A 16869-nucleotide genomic window follows, 5' to 3' on the forward strand; every position below is an offset into this window, starting at 1 on the left:
CTCCAATGGTCTTCGGCTAGCTCCGCCACTGAAGGAAGCAATCGCAGGTGGACATATGATTGACCGATCGTTTGCTTGAGCCTTGCGTGGGACGTTTCCAGATCAATTCGCGTGCATGCATGCATGCGCCGATCGAGCGCAGCCGGTTGTGAGCCGTCGGTGAGTTGCGTGCCGCCGGAGAAAACAAGGACATGCGTACGAACGACGACGTACAGTACAACTCACCGATGCTGAGCAAGTGATCCGAGCTGGTGAAGACGTACGTGCTCCGGCCGGCTCAGATCATCAACAGCTGGAAAAACGTTCCGCCAGAACAGTTCCTTGGCGTAGCAGCAACGTGCATGCGTGCATGTTCGTCCATGGCAGTGGCACGTACGTACGGTGGAGCGGACCGGAGCTCCTGCTGGCAGGCACCGACTGGCCATCTTCCCGATCGAGGAGGTTATGTCGTCCACGCTTCAATCTGACAGATTCACGTTGTGTCAGAAGAGAGATCGGCCTCCATCGTTTTTTTCGGGAGAACGCCGTTCATCGAGAAAGCGTCTCTCATCTTTTGCCGGAACCAAGTCGCCGGTCACGGTCAGTCGACGGCACTGCCCTTGGATCGCTCAGGGCATCCCACTTTCGGTGGATCTCCCAACAGTGCTACTCTTGGCCGAAAATGCGACCAAGTGCGCGCAACGGTAGAAACAAAGGCCTGGCGAGAGGACGGGGAGACCGACAAGACGTCGCATTGTACTGTAGATGGCTTTGGAAGAGGCGGCTAAGATAAAGCATGTAGAGACGTGATCAGAAATTTCAGATTTTTTTTATAAAAAACATAGACAAATTTTCTGGATGCTTGTAAAATTTCATCTTGAAACAACATTCGTGGAAGTCGTGGCAAAAATTATGATAGTTACTTACTCCTCCTGGCATAATGTCAAACATGTCTGCAATTGCCGCATGATTTGGATTGAGTCTTTAAATTTCAACACCAATAGTTTAAGGCTTAAAAGGAAAGAGAGGATACCGTCTTCACATTATGATAGTATAACATAGTATGATGATAGTAGTATATATTTTGCACGAGACATGTTGAACCATGAACATCACAATTGATCAGGGCGAATTTGTTGGCTGGTCTTTTTAGCCTGAAGGCAAAGGGGAAAAAAAAGTATATGTGCATTTGGGATCCTCCTGTTTACTATTCCACACATTGTCAAGTCCTATACCTGATTTTGCCATCAAATTTTTTAGCAGTTGGGCAGTACTGTGGTTTTAGGTAATTACTTAACATATCTACTTAATATGCTTGCAGCCATAGCGACAGTTGTGACCATGGCAGAGATTTTGAAAAACAATGGCTTCGCTGTCGAGACAAGAACTTTTTTTCATTGCCCCGCATTACCAAATTATGCCTGTCCCTGCAGAAAACAAACATTGTATACTTATATATGCCTGATAGAATTATATTGAGAACCTGTTTTTTATGGTACAAACTTTATCTAACCAAGAATAATATGTGCAGAGATTAGGACATCTACTGTGGAAATCAAGGACGAGATGAGAGGGAAGCCAATCCAAAAGGCTAAGGTTAGTTCAGAATAATCCTCATTGTGATATCATCAAAGTGTTCTCTTTAGCAGGATATCATTAAAATATTGTTCATTTTACCCCGATGTTCTTCTCTGGAAAATAATCAGGCTCAACATTTTGCACAGATTGAGATAGGGCTGTGAAAGAGTGACAAGTCAGAGGCAGCCATAGGAGATGACAAGGAGGAGCACACCTACAAATTACAGTCATCTAGATATGCTGGCTTTTGTTTTCTTTTGTTAGTTTTCTAAAACGGGGTTCTTTTGTTAGTTTTGGTTAAACTGGGAAGGGAGTGAAGGTGCAGTTGAGGATGTGTGTAATTCTTGATCAATGAGAACCCCTAGAATTTCTAATAAATATATATTTGATTCATTCAAAAGGTATGCATGCAGCTGCTGCTGCCACCTTGATTCATTCAAAATGCAAAATGAAATTGTGGCAAGAGTTGAGAACGTAAGTGCTCCTGTCGATGACAGGTTGATGCTATGAGTTGACAGCAAAATTAGAAGTCCAGAACACACTGGACTGAACCAGATAAATCTTGATGCCACTCATGCAGTCTCTACAAAGAGCTTTAACACTCGTAAAATTTTATAGCTCTTGGGTAAATTTCAGAAACACATGTGCTTGCATACCTCCAAACAATCACTTTCATAAACACATGTGCTTTCGTCATGCATATAGTATCACAAAGCAAAACTGGAAACATATATAACTGTTTATCACGGCAAGCTGAGATACAGGAAAATTTTAAAATCTTGTAGCAACAGGTATTGATCTTAGTCAGGTATTGTTGTTGCATATTGCACCACTCCTATTAGACTTGGGGATAAGCCTATGTACAGCTTAGGGGGACATTCTTCACGGACGCTTTTCACAAATGCATGGAGGAAATTACCATACACACCTCTCTGCACAATTAAAGGGCGTTAACCATATGCACTTCATGTTTGTCATAGAACAGTTGTATCCAGACAATTCTTGCGGGATAACACTAACATGTATAGTTAATCGAGTCTTAATTAGTTCCAAAGGGCTCAACGCCGCTTCCAGGTACATGGCATGCACCGGCCATTTCTGCACAGGCGGACGCCCCATTCGATTCAGCCGGCGCCAGGGGCATTTTGCTTCTTTTGCGGACAAGAGCACTAGAGGAACCAGATCCGGCTGCTCCAATTGTTTGTGAACTCCTCTCTCAAAGGAAACCTACCAGAACCACCACATCGACACCGGCGAAAAAGCAAATCAATCTACAGGCATACTGAACTACCACACGAGAAATAGAGATTCAATCAAGCCCGGAGAGCCGACCTGTGCACTGGATGGAGCAAGAGCTCCAACCCGTCACTTCCATCTCCGGCCGCCAATGGAAGCGTGCGCCGCCGCGCCCACCCCTTCACTGAGCTCTATTGAAAGCCACCGACGAGCCCTGTTAGAATATAGTTTGGATTTAAAGATAGAGATGAGTAGATCGAATAGGTTTAAACTATGTATTACTTATCTTGTACTCCGAGCCTCTACCCCCTCATGTATACTATATATACCCCATATGAGGGTCAGATCAATACAACAACAGAAACAACAAAACATTAGCATCCTACAGTATTTCACATGGTATTAGAGCGGTTAGTCTCACGACGCCGATCCTAGGTTCCTTCATCACTTCCGCAGCGCGCCGTCCCCGGGGAGATTAATCTTCTCTCCCCGGGGGCGCGGCACCCGATCACTCAAAGATTTGATCGGATCTCTAGATTAGATTCAATTTTCAGTTCCTGAAATTCAAAATCCCATTAGGTTATTTATTTTTCCGTTAGCCACCAATAAACTCCACGATCAGATCTACTCCGGTGAGAAAATTCATGCCAAAACCGACAACGCGTGGCTACGGTCATCGTCATCCGGCGCGACGTGCATCGATCTGATCAGGTCCTCACCACGCGCACATCAACCCTCTCGACATCAAGCTTCAGGTGATCCGGCTCCAGACGAGGGTCATATACGCATGAGTGTACGACCGACGCGCCGCGAACCACGGGCTGCCGGCGACTTGAGCGCGATCGCGAGGAGCAGGCCTAAGCGGGGCCCGGGCGGTGGAGCAGCCAGCTTTCCAGGGCGAGACACGGCAGGCTCCATGCGTGGGACTCCAGCCCAGGCACAAATCGTCTTCATCGATCCGCCGTACGTCATCGACGCAGGCCGGCACGACGGCAAGCCATCAGTACGTGTACATCATCGACGCAGCCGGCACGAACATGGCGGCAACCTCGGTTGGATCGGTCCGGCCGTGCGCGTCAGCTTGTTCTCACACGCGTACACGGGAGCAGCACCGGTCTTCCGAACGAGCCGACATCTCCAACAACCCCGATCCAGATCACGGGAGGGCTCACGAGCCCACATCTCCAACAACCCCGATACAGATCACGGGAGGGCTCTTTCTTCCGCTCCGTCGACTTCACCGCGCATACTACATTACGCAGATGCACCAGCTTCACATACATGCACGGCACGACCAGTCCATGGGCATGCTACGATCGAGCTCCAACCAGATTAGCATCGGCATCGAGCTTCATCGGGACCCGGCTCCACGCGTCTCCAGCTTCATCGACCCGCACGATCTCCAGCATCGGCATCTTATGGACACGCCGTCAAGCAGCAGTAGTTCTGCGGCACATCTACTCCAGTCAACAGCGTCCGTCTCGTCACTTGCGTCCATGATACTCCCGCTGTGACTGCGGGAGGGAATAGAGGAGAAGACAGAAAAGACACCGGAAAGGGACGCAGTCACCGCCCCAGGTGTCGACCCATCAGAGATGCAGGTGATGATGTTGAAGCGGAGAAGACGACGCGAGCACGAACACATCTACACCGAGCCGACCTGATGCAACTGCATGGACATATACACCACCGACCGACACCTCTGCATCGCCCCTGTGCGCCACATCATCGAGCTGTACGACTAAATCACGCCCAAGAAAAAAAATCTTCATCGAGCACATCTACGAGAAGCGACCATGACATGCACCGTCCACACGCCAGGCCGGTGTGGAGAGAGATGCAAGTCTTCATCGACTTCTTCGACGCGACACGGCATCGACACTTCGTCGTCGCGGAGGGACGCCTTCAAGTGACGCATCATTGTCGACACGCCTTCATCACCAAGGTCTTTCCATCAGAGACACTTCATCACCAAGGTCTTCATCAACGTGGTCCTCACCGACATCTTCGTCAACACGCTGCCGCCACCTCGTCCACAAGATGGACACCTAGCGTCCTCAGACAGATTTTTTCTGCAAGACGTGACCTCGACGACGGCAATGACCGCGTCACGACGTTGGCATCGACCGCGTCATCCATGACGGCACGACTGCATCGACACGGCATCACTACAGTGACGACCCTACACGGCCACACGGTTCTGGCAAAACCGATGTGTGCTCGATGGGCTTCCTTCGGTCTTGGCAAAACCGGTGGACTCATCGCCGACGGCACCCTCTGACATCTGCAAGGTGTATCGTCCACGTCTGCAGCTCCGTCATAGCGCATTTTTTTGCGCCTCCGGCTTTGTGCGGCTTCATCATCCACGACGACCACACCATCGACCACGACTACCTCGACCACGGCTACATCACCATGATCGGCTACCTCGACATTAATGGCTACGTCTGCAGCAACTCATCGGCAACAACTCCAGTCAACAGCGTCCGTCTCGTCACTTGCGTCAATGATACTCCCGTTGTGACTGCGGGAGGGAATAGAGGAGAAGACAGGGAAGACACCAGAAAGGGACGCAGTCACCGCCCTAGGTGTTGACCCATCAGAGATGCAGGTGATGATGGTGAAGCGGAGAAGACGACGCGAGCACGATACTTGAAATCCAGTCGCAATCGTCCGTTTCACTCCCGCTACGACTGAGGGGGAATGTTAGAATATAGTTTGGATTTAAAGATAGAGATGAGTAGATCGAATAGGTTTAAACTATGTATTACTTATCTTGTACTCCGAGCCTCTACCCCCTCATGTATACTATATATACCCATATGAGGGTCAGATCAATACAACGACAGAAACAACAAAACATTAGCATCCTACAGTATTTCACAGCCGGATACATACTGGAGCGGCTCAGCTCAAAACAAACGTTTCAGGACCACGGCTCAGAATCCCTAGCCGACAGAGACGATCAAACGCTGGTTCGAATTGACCTCCCGGGCTAGGCAAAAGGCGCACAGTACGCTACTGTGCGATACGGTATACCTCCCGTATCATCTTTTCCCGCAACCCAACCTGTCATGTCAGACCCATATTTTACGAATCCCAATACAATTTTCAACGCCCAGGATATCAGGACCAGCTGAGCCGGGGCACCAAATTGCTACTCCCATCTTTACTCATTGTTTTCGCGAAGCGAATTCAGTTGCTCATGAGCTAGCAAAGTTTAGTTTTTGTAATAAGCTTGATAACAGTTGGACTAACGAACCTCCTAAGTTCTTAGTTAGCCAATTGGTAAACGATGTAACTATTAATTGAGGTTAATAAAGCTAGCCATGATGGAGATTCTAATCCTAGACATGGCATAAGCGTTTGTTCCTAGATTCTTTTTTAGGTATTTCTATGTTGTCATCTTAATTTTGCATCCCGTATTTTGACGACTATCTTTTTAGCCTCACTTGTCTTATTCTATTTTGTAATCATGCTAAATCATGCACACAATACGAAGTTTGTACCAAAAACTTGTTTGGGCCGCCCCATTTCTCGTTTGCACGAAGAAAATAATATGTGATTTCAAAAAGGAAAGTTGAAATGAGACCTCTTTTTTGTGGCAGAGGTATGGCCCGAGAAAGATTGGAAGACCGGGTGGAAAATAAAGATTAAATCTGTTTACTTAGTTATTTTTTGCAGATTTTGGTTATCCTTTTAATTGTACAAAACACTTTTTTAGAATACTAGTAATACTTTGTGCAGAAGATGTAGTTATTTTCCTGAGGAAGTACTACCTCAGTGAGAAACTTGAATATGTTTGCTGCGTGCATGCTTTTTCCTTGAGCTAACTGTAAGATTCCTCGCACACATACAAAAAAAATTGTAGAATTAATTTCACGGAAGAGCCATGTGCCATGTGCCACCGGAAAAAATAAACAAAAGCTAGCAAGATGTCCGTGCATTGCACGGAACATCATGATGCTTTTTTTACAAAACATCTGTTGTGATTAGCCCATGCGGGAGTAATTTCATGTGTAAAAACTAATGATAAGATGAGGAGGAGTGGGGCGTGTTGATGATTGATGGTCAGACTGAGCGGAGGCATGTGAATGATCGACGCCGACAGTGGCCACTATGCTAAATTGTTTCAGAGACTTCATTTTTTAATTGCCCAATTATGAGGTTGTGGGAGATAAGGATTTACGAAAGAAGACCTTACCTACAAATATGAAAAGATGTGCGGGTATCTTTTTGCAAAATTGTCATAGTTTACTTTTTATCTGTCAGATATAAATCGGACCGGATTGCAAGATGGCAGGCACATCATCATCACCAACTCAGTTTTTTATAAAAATAGAGATAATGCAGGCAGTAGCTAGCTACAACCTGCAAAAAAAAAAGTTGCTCCGCATCGTGCGTAGGGCATTCCAGTTTCGTCTCGTACCAGCGGTCTGGGCCGGAAACACGACAGGTGCCCAGGCGCCGCAGAAGATGGGCTGGAAGCTAGCGTTGCTGTCGTACACCATTGATGGCTACGTGGCGCATCGACGATGAGCGGATTTGCTTTGGTCGTGATCGGGCTGTCGATCGGGGTAAAATGGGAAGAGCTGCTTTTTTATTCCACTTTTGATGCGCATGAACTGTACTGCGAGCCATCCTACGGTACAGAATTCAGATGATGTACTGGTACTTTGAGTCGAAGCATTCTTCTTCTTTTTCCTTTTTTTTTTCGGTAGAGTCGAAGCATTCGTTGGATAAACAATTTTTCGTTGCGTGGCGAGCATTCAGATAATAAATGTCACTGTGTTTTCTTCGAAGGGGACAAAGTATATTCAGCTTGTATATACTAGTTGGACGGACGTGTGGGTGTATTTGAATATCAGCTCCTACAAGTTGACTCTCGCCTAGCCTCTATCCAATGCGAGAGAGCGTCCGGTTTCTATAACATCGTGCTTATAATTTTCTAGAAGTGTCTCCATAACTGATGCTGATTCTTTGGTTCATTGCGAAAAATATATAAAAAAATGCTGAGTCATTTGGTGTGCGAACATGCGATAAGATATTCAGGCCGGAGCACGCATGATTTGTCCACCTTATCTTCTATCTCCTCAAACAAAGTACTACACTCACTTATAATAATAATAACACCAAAAAAAATCCAAATAGTCTAATCCATACATATCAGTCGGTCAATTATTGGATGCCTTGCTTGTCCTCTCTGCATTCCTTTCCTTCCCGGGTTCACACCGCGATGGTCGACCATCACTCACCGCAGATTCTCGGACGTGCTATCTGTGTACCTGCCGGATGAGCACGACGGCTAGGGGCCCCGCATTCTGGCGTGCACGCGAGCGAGCGACAGGGTGCGCGGAGCAGAAAGCCCGCCCCAAGCAGCAACGTATCTCCATCTCACTCCGCACACGCCATCGTGCCTCCTCAATCCTCGTCCTCGCTTGAAAGTTGAAACGGTGCAGCTACACCCGAGGATGCATGTCACTGGCGGGTGGGGCCGGCAGCCCATCTGGTTGCTCTCTCATTCCATTTTCCCTTTTTTGCTACCATGTCACGTTCCCACGTGCGAATGCGAGAGCCGTGGATGCTAATTGTTGCGTGAAGGAGACGGCTGGGATTTGAGAAAAATGCGTACATCCTGTTGTACGTATCTCTACATATTGCGAACGGGTGGAAGAGCCTCGTCATCACCTTCGGCTCGTGCAAGCCGATGACGCGCCATGAGCCTAACTCGATGCCACGCATATATTTTACAACGGCACGATAGGTGTTACGTTATTAAATTGTCGTAACTAGGACCAAGAAGTCATCAGATGTCACGAGAGGATGGCATCGACTGCAATTTGAAACATCGAGGGGCCAACCCAGAGAAAATTGATGAAGGAAATACGAGTAGCCCCATCCGCGTTGATGCCTATAGCGGTTGTCGCATGATCCTATCGGCCAAACCAAAAACACCGTCGCAAGCCGAGATGGAAGCAGCATTCTTGGCGACCCTCCCACAAACCTGCATATGGCATTTTGTGAAACCGACCCTCACGCCTCCGGCGGCCACAAAAGCAACTCCGCGGCGATGTGGGGTGAGAATCGAAGGTGCTTCTTCCTCGCCGCCTCACCACCGGAGCAAACGACACAAAGGGCATTATAAAACAATCTATAACAAACTATGCCAAGACCTTCCACTAGTCCTGGCCATCTCAGGCCCGGCCCTAAAATCCAGGGCCTAGGCCCGATGGGCTTTGCTTGTGGGCCGGGCTTGGGCCTAAGTTTTGAGCCCACCAGCAGGGCATGGACGGGCTTGAGCTTGGCATATTGGCATTTTAAGGAAGAGGCCCGGCCCACGGCCCTAAGCCCTAAGGGCTTTTGAGGGCTTTTTACTAGATGGGCCGGGCTTGGGCTTGAAAAGTAGGCCCATTGGTAGGGCCTGGGCCTCAGTTTTCTGCCATGGGCTTTTTTAGGCCCGACCCAAGCCCGGCCCGGCCCGGCCCATGACTAGATATACTTTTCACTAGTACGAGTAGTATCCACACCCCCCTCACCCCAAGATCCACGCCCCCCTCACCCCTTGGCCCTATCCGAAACCATCAAAATCAACCGGGAGAACATTGTAAGACGTTTTTTGCACACAACCTACATTAACGTCTTACATTACGAGACGGATGGGGTAACAAACAACGCCAAGACTTCACGCTAGTACGAACGGTATCCACGCCCCCATCACCCCTTGGCCCTGGTCGAAACCGGCGAAATCAACCAGAAATCACTTGACATTTGTGGGGATATATAAACCTATCACCGACCGCTCCGTCCTGCTACTACCATTAGCCTAGGTGAACCATGGAGACAAGCGAACCAACAAATGTAAACAGAGTAGATGCAACTTCCAACAACAATACTATAGTAGCACTAATCTCAATTCTAAATTAGCACCCCATGGCCTGCCCGAATGTGATGTCCTTGCAGAAGGAATTATGGAACCAAATTACTTGCTTCCACGCAAAGCAACCCACAAGCAGGCGAATTCCTTCGCCGTCACCACATGGCAATTCAGAGAGAATTCAGAGATCACCCGCAACAAGCTCCATCCCTCACGCACCACTTCCCGGGGTGAAGCTAGCAGTTTCGCTTTCGCGTGCCTATCCTCATCCGACGGCGCTCCACGCACCGACCAGCCATCCGACGGCCCGGGCGAGCGCGCCGCACCTCCCGGCGGCCCGAACCGCTTTATATATACGGCTCGCATCGGGTCCGTGGTGCGGCACACGTCACTCGGCTCGGCTTTGCTCCGCTCCCCTCCTCTCTCTCCTCCATCCTCCGGTTTCTGGTGAGCTCTCCCCCCTCTCCTCCCCCCTCTCCGCAGTGCGCTTCTCGTGGACTCCGCTCGACTGACTGCTTTCTAGTGCGCGTGAGAGTGCGGGAGGCGGTGGTGATTCTCGTGTGCGGGTCACTGATGTTTTTGGTATGGATCCGCTCCCTTTCCGGGTGCGAGTTCGAGGACTCGATCTCGCCGTTTTCACCGATTTGATTTGTCTCTTTTGGGCGGCGGTTTTGGTCTGGATTGTGCTCGGCGTCGGCGGTTAGATTTCGTTTCTGTTTGTCCTGGCAGTCGATTCTAGGTTGCTTCTCGTGTTCGGTGGCGTTATCCGCCTCCGATTCCTCTGGAATTTTTCCGGTTCCGTTCGTTCCCCTTTCAGTCGCCGCCACGAGCCCTCGATTCGGCCCTTGCTAGTAGGTTTCTGTGGGATTTCCGCGCCTAAATCCCCACTCGGCTGTGGTTTTTGTGGGGATCAGTTGCCGTACTACTGTCAGTCAACTAGTACTAGTAGTTAGGAGCATGCTCCGCTACTTTCCCCACCACTAGGATTTACCCTCTCCCATTCGACTAACCCCTGCGATTCGCCGCAGATCGCGACCATGGGAACCCGCGGGCTCGCCGTGCTGCTCCTCGCGGCGGTGCTGCTGCAGGGCCTCCTCCCGGCCTCGGAGGCGGAGGGCCTGGTGCGGATCGCGCTGAAGAAGCGCGCCATCGACCGGAACAGCCGCGTCGCCAAGAGCCTCTCCGACCGCGAGGAGGTGCACCTCCTCGGCGGCGCCTCCAACACCCTCCGCTCCGAGGAGGAGGGCGACATCGTGTCCCTCAAGAACTACATGAACGCGCAGTACTTCGGGGAGATCGGCGTCGGCACGCCGCCGCAGAAGTTCACCGTCATCTTCGACACCGGCAGCTCCAACCTCTGGGTGCCCTCCGCCAAGTGCTACTTCTCGGTGCGTCTCTGATGCCGTTTTTGTTTTTAGGATTAGGTGGATTTGGCTGTCTGTGGTGCAGGGGATTTGACTTTTGTTTTTGGGTGCTTTGTTGGTGCAGATTGCGTGCTACCTCCACGCACGCTACAAGGCCGGGGCGTCCAGCACCTACAAGAAGAATGGTTAGCGTCTGGAAGCTTCTCTCACCACCATGCTAGTGCTTGTGCTTTGTACTAGTTGATAGGCATGCTCTGTTCCTGTCCGTTTTACTTGCTGTCAAAGAAAGATAGTGTGTATTGTACACACCCCTCTGTGATTTGTGCACTTCACTTGCATTTCCCCCATCGCCCGCCAACCGTAAATGATACTAGTTGTATGCACTTGCAGTCATTCTCATACCTGATTTGAATCTCTGCCTAGTTCCAGGTAGTGTCTTAGCATATCCCACGTGTCCAGTTCCAGGTACCAGGTAGTGTCTTAGCTCATCCAGGTAGTGCCTAGTTCCAGGTATTCTTGAAATATTCCTGTCTGCTAAGCCAAAATTGAAGAGTTATGTGCTGAGGTTGCTTCCTAAAATGTTTTCTGTGGAGGTCAGATGTGTATTGATGAACAATCGTAGACCGTTCATGGTTGAACGTGATGATGTTCAGTTCATGTTAGGTGCAACATCCTTGCAAAGGATGCTGCAAAATGACTGATGTTGATGTAGTGCCCGTTGGTGTAGTCGGACATAGTGATGGAGATTTTGCAACAGTAGCTGTCTTTGTTGAGCATATTAAATAGCATTCGCAAGTTGCAACCTCAGTCACATGTTATGCAGGAAATGATCATGTTAAGTTTTTCAGTTTTTTGTTCTATAAGAAACGGTTCATGTTCAGTCTTCTTTTTTTGTGCTATCAAACCTTCAATCTTTTTTTGCTCATTTTTCCCGTTCTTTTGCATTGGAAAATTCATCTCTCTGTTAGGTGGCCTTGTTCTTTTGTGACAATGTTGTTTTCTCTTGTTGTCTCACCAGGAAAGCCTGCTGCCATTCAGTACGGCACTGGTTCAATTGCTGGATATTTCAGCGAGGATAGTGTTACAGTGGGTGATCTTGTTGTGAAAGATCAGGTTTGTGCCTCTTCATATTTCTGAGTTGATACGTTCATTGTCTCTGATTTGTATGCACTATGCAGCACATCAGATTTTCTTGTTAATATCTTGTTTGGTTACGATATTAGGAGTTCATTGAGGCTACAAAGGAGCCAGGTGTTACTTTCTTGGTTGCAAAGTTCGATGGTATTCTTGGGCTTGGGTTTAAGGAAATATCTGTTGGCAAAGCAGTTCCTGTGTGGTAAGACAATCTGACCATTAGGATTGTCTTTATTCACCGTTTTGCATATTGAATTGCTGCAAGAACAATTATGTTATTTGCATATAGTTCCTTCAGCCGTACAGTGCTATTACAATTCTTTCACTGGTAGCTGCCAAAACATTGGCTTTTATAGTAGTTCATATGTGCAGAACATAGCATACATGCAGGATTGACTGTATCCTAAATATTGACCTGATGAAGAAAATAGCAACCTCCCTTCATTTAGTTGTTGCAGTTTAAATGATACTCCACTTGACTTTTTGTTGTGTGTTCATGTTCGCTGCATCGGTCATGGTAGCTTTGCTTCTAACAGAACAAGTATGTATTACTTAAGTATTTGAGTTCATGACTTCATGTATGTGGAACTATCCGACAGTTTGTTCGTGCATTTACTTGTTCTGTTTCTCTCATACAAACAACAATTAGCCTTGCACACTCTTACAGATTGTACCATATTCATGATCCCTAATGATACATAAACATTGCAGGTATAATATGGTAGAGCAAGGTCTCATCAGTGATCCTGTTTTCTCGTTCTGGTTGAACCGACATGCTGATGATGAAGGAGAGGGTGGTGAGATTATTTTTGGAGGAATGGATCCCAAACACTACGTGGGTGAGCACACATATGTCCCAGTCACCCAGAAGGGATATTGGCAGGTTAGTCTTGTTCTTGTGTAATTTAATTTAAGTAATATTTGATCGTCTAGCTTATAAATGTGCACTTGCTTGCTGCAGTTTGACATGGGTGATGTCCTGGTTGGAGGGAAGTCCACAGGTACTGAACGGTTATCTTGATGTTAAAATCTTAATGCGGTTAAATCTGAATTATCTTACGCGTGTTCACACCTATGTCATTCTCAGGATTCTGTGCTGGCGGTTGTGCCGCAATTGCTGATTCTGGAACTTCACTGCTTGCTGGCCCCACGGTATGTTGTGATCTTCAAATCAATGTTTATCTTCAGAGTGGCGAGTGACATCCTCTTTTTCAGTTGAAATTGCTGTTTTGTATGACATTATCTACTAAATACTGCAACATTTTTACCAAATTGATCTATTGTTTTGGAACAATTATCTTAGTAATGATCAAATTCACACTATTTTTGTACAATCTTCCAGAAATCTTTGAAGTTAGATACATGTGAAGGGTCAACCTTAGTGAGAACAATTTCAGGAATCTTTGAGATTCCATACTTAATTTTAAGAAGTAAAGCTTACACTAGGACAGTTTATTGTTAATGTTGTGAAAGGGTCAATCTGGATTATTACTGATTTTCTCTTCTTTGCTCCATGTTGACTTCCACTGAGGAGTTTTGACACGTTCCTATTCACCAATGTAGGCCATCATTACTGAAATTAATGAGAAGATTGGTGCGGCTGGGGTAGTCAGCCAAGAGTGCAAAACAATTGTTTCTCAGTATGGACAACAGATCCTCGACCTGTTGCTAGCAGAGGTTTGTATGTTCCCATACCGCCTGTTTACTATGTTGGTAGTTGGTTTGATGAATTATGCTACCTCTTGAAGGTGTGACTAAACTTGATCTGGGTTCATGTTGCAGACCCAGCCCAAGAAGATCTGCTCTCAGGTTGGTCTGTGCACCTTTGATGGGACTCGTGGTGTCAGGTGAGAACTGCAATTACTGTTCCATTTCTGAATTTGCAAAACAGAATATGTGCTAGTATTTGACTGTTAGCTACTTCCTCCGTCCCATATTAATTGGATGTATCTCACTACTAACTACTGTGACCGAGTTTGTTACAGTTGACCAAATAAGTGGAATGTTCTCGATGCATTCTTGCATTATTATGCTACTATTGTGGCTCACATTGTACTTCTTAATTTTGTGGCTCATTGTCCCCTTGCTCATGTATGTGAACACAGTGCTGGAATTCGGAGGGTGGTTGATGATGAGCCTGTGAAATCGAATGGCCTCCGTACCGATCCCATGTGCAGTGCCTGTGAGATGGCTGTTGTGTGGATGCAGAACCAACTTGCACAGAACAAGACCCAGGATCTCATACTGGATTACGTTAACCAGGTGAGCTTAGTGACCTTTGGTGAAGTTTGTTCTGTACTTCTGTGGTGGCACTCTGCTCATCCTGTATAAATTTTGCAGCTGTGCAACCGTCTCCCGAGTCCCATGGGAGAATCAGCCGTGGACTGTGCCAGCCTTGGATCCATGCCTGACATTGAGTTCACCATTGGTGGCAAGAAGTTTGCGCTGAAACCAGAAGAGGTGCGACTTCTTCTCCATGATTTCCCTCTTCTATTTGTTCCCTTGTGAGATGCCGCCAGATTACCTAACAAGCTTACCAACCAGCTGGTTTTCTTCTATGTTTCTAACACTTGCACATCAAACTAGCCTACTAGCTTAGCCGCCATGTGGCTGATTTTTGTTCTCTTGGATTGTGCAGTATATCCTGAAGGTTGGCGAAGGAGCTGCTGCCCAGTGCATCAGTGGATTCACAGCCATGGACATCCCCCCTCCCCGTGGTCCTCTCTGGTAATCTATCTACGCGCTCCTGATTCTCGTTCCAGCACATATCAGTTATCTTGCACCTGACCAAATCCTACCAAGGATGCATGCTAGAAACAAGTTCTCCGGTTACCTTGTTGATGCTTGACCTCTGCTTGTGGCGCTGATACATACATATCTCTCAACTGCAGGATCCTGGGAGACGTCTTCATGGGCCCCTACCACACCGTCTTCGACTACGGCAAGCTGCGTGTCGGCTTCGCCAAGGCGGCCTGAAAGGGTGGTTGAATCGAGCGCCCCATCGTGGAGGCGAACACTTGCGCCGGGAGAGTGCTTAGCTTTTTTACTCCGAATTTGACCGGCGATGTGTGTGTGTATATATGCTACATGCTGCTTTTCAAAGACCCTGACATGACTAAGGGTTGTTCCTAAGATGGTGAGACTGTTTCTGGATGTTGTCCCGACAATGTTGAATTAGTATGTGATAAACAACGTTTGCCTTCTACTAGTAACCTGTGGTTTATCACGCCAGAAGCTTAGCGGCTTGTCATATTTGGTCTCCGTGCTATGAAGTCTTTGGTTCCGGAGCAGCCCTACTTGGATGAACTGAGATAATTTGGTGGTTGATGTATAGTATCTAGCATACCCGCTTGGCAAGCTTTCCGGAAAAGCCTTACATCCACTCTCCTCGCCTGAGGAGCAAGGTTTTCGTTTTTTGGGTTGTGTTTTTTTTCCCCGCCTCTGAACCAGATGGCCGGAATTTGGCTCTTTCAAAATTTTGGGAAAATCTCTCAGGAAATAGCAAACCACAATTTGAATTAGGCAAGAAAAAATGGCGGAAATTTGATCAACCCACAAGAGAAGTTTTTTTTTAGGGCCGCGTCCCGGCAACCCTGCGCATGCCTACCCCATGGCCTACCTCGGCGCCGCGTCATCACCACCGTCGTGGGACCAGGCTGGCCCGCTCGCCGCCGCCGACGACTGGCATTTCGACTCCGGTGCTCGTCACATGTCACCGGGAACCCAGGTAACCTTGGCTCGTTTCGTTCTCCATCAAAGCACTCCCCCTCAAGCATCATTGTCGGTGATGGCTCCCATCTGCCCATTCACGCTACCGGCTCGACTACACTCACCTCACATCCCTTCTACCTTAACAACATTCTCCATTCTCGTCGCGTCGTCACTAATCTTATTTCTGTACGTCGTTTTTGCATTGATAATTCTGTTTCCATCGAGTTTTATCCCTTCCAGCTAGTTCATTTCCCAGATTCCATGTCATTTACTTCATTTCCCTTCCAGCTAGTTCATTGCGATCTCTGGACAGCACCAATTGCAAGCTTTTCTGGTTTCAAGTACTATTTGATTATAATGGATGATTTCACTCACTTCTCATGGACTTTTCCCCTACGTCACAAGTCTGATGCCGCTGCTTGCATTGAGCGCTTTTATACTTATGTACTCACGCAGTTCCATGTTGTCATCCAGTGTTTGCAATGTTATAATGGTGGGGAGTTCCTCAACGTTCGCCTTCGCTCGTTTCTCTCCGACCGCGGCGCTGCCCTTCTTCTCTCCTGCCCCCACACCTCTCCCCAAAACGGCAAGGCCGAACGCGCGATACGTTCCACCGATGACATACTTCGCACCCTTCTTCTCCAAGCTAGCATGCCCCCTGCTTTCTGGGTCGAAGCTCTCCACACTGCCACCCATCTTCTCAACGTCCGTCCCTCGCGTGCCATTAACCACACCACTCCATACTACCTCCTGCACGGTGTCCATCCAAACCATTCTTCCCTCCGTATGTTTGGGTGCCTCTGTTACCCGAACACGTACGCCACCATGCCCCACAAACTCGCGCCGCGCTCCGTCCGCTGCGTCCTTCTCGGCATGCCCCTTGAACACAAGGGGTATCGCTGCCTGGACCTTGCGTCCCGACGCGTTATCACGTCCCGCCACGTCGTCTTCGACGAACTCACGTTCCCCTACGCTTCCTCCCTGCATGGCCGC

General features: G+C 48.0%; 1 protein-coding gene across 2 annotated transcripts; it reads left to right on the forward strand.

The window, feature by feature from the left end:
* The first annotated feature begins 9978 nt into the window (after positions 1 to 9978).
* LOC119349609 (phytepsin) lies at positions 9979 to 15404 on the forward strand. Of its 2 annotated transcripts, none has more exons than XM_037617666.1 (14): positions 9979 to 10114; positions 10696 to 11055; positions 11156 to 11216; positions 12050 to 12144; positions 12255 to 12367; positions 12877 to 13048; positions 13127 to 13166; positions 13253 to 13317; positions 13729 to 13842; positions 13948 to 14012; positions 14271 to 14427; positions 14506 to 14625; positions 14804 to 14892; positions 15057 to 15404. In XM_037617666.1, the coding sequence occupies exons 2-14, from the start codon at positions 10705 to 10707 to the stop codon at positions 15139 to 15141; spliced, it is 1527 nt and encodes a 508-aa protein (XP_037473563.1). In that variant the 5' UTR covers positions 9979 to 10114; positions 10696 to 10704; the 3' UTR covers positions 15142 to 15404. The 2 variants fall into 2 exon arrangements, with proteins under 2 accessions (XP_037473563.1, XP_037473562.1); XM_037617665.1 differs by lacking the exon at positions 9979 to 10114 and adding an exon at positions 10226 to 10249.
* Positions 15405 to 16869: the final 1465 nt, after the last annotated feature.

This window comes from Triticum dicoccoides, chromosome 1B (genome assembly GCF_002162155.2).
Source record: "Triticum dicoccoides isolate Atlit2015 ecotype Zavitan chromosome 1B, WEW_v2.0, whole genome shotgun sequence".
NCBI lineage: Eukaryota > Viridiplantae > Streptophyta > Magnoliopsida > Poales > Poaceae > Triticum > Triticum dicoccoides.

Excerpts from the sequence above, each read along its gene's own strand:
- LOC119349609 (XM_037617665.1), top strand. Across the intron at positions 13,843-13,947 it reads TCGACCTGTTGCTAGCAGAG|ACCCAGCCCAAGAAGATCTG; the intron begins GTTTGTATGTTC and ends TTCATGTTGCAG. Across the intron at positions 14,893-15,056 it reads CCTCCCCGTGGTCCTCTCTG|GATCCTGGGAGACGTCTTCA; the intron begins GTAATCTATCTA and ends TCTCAACTGCAG.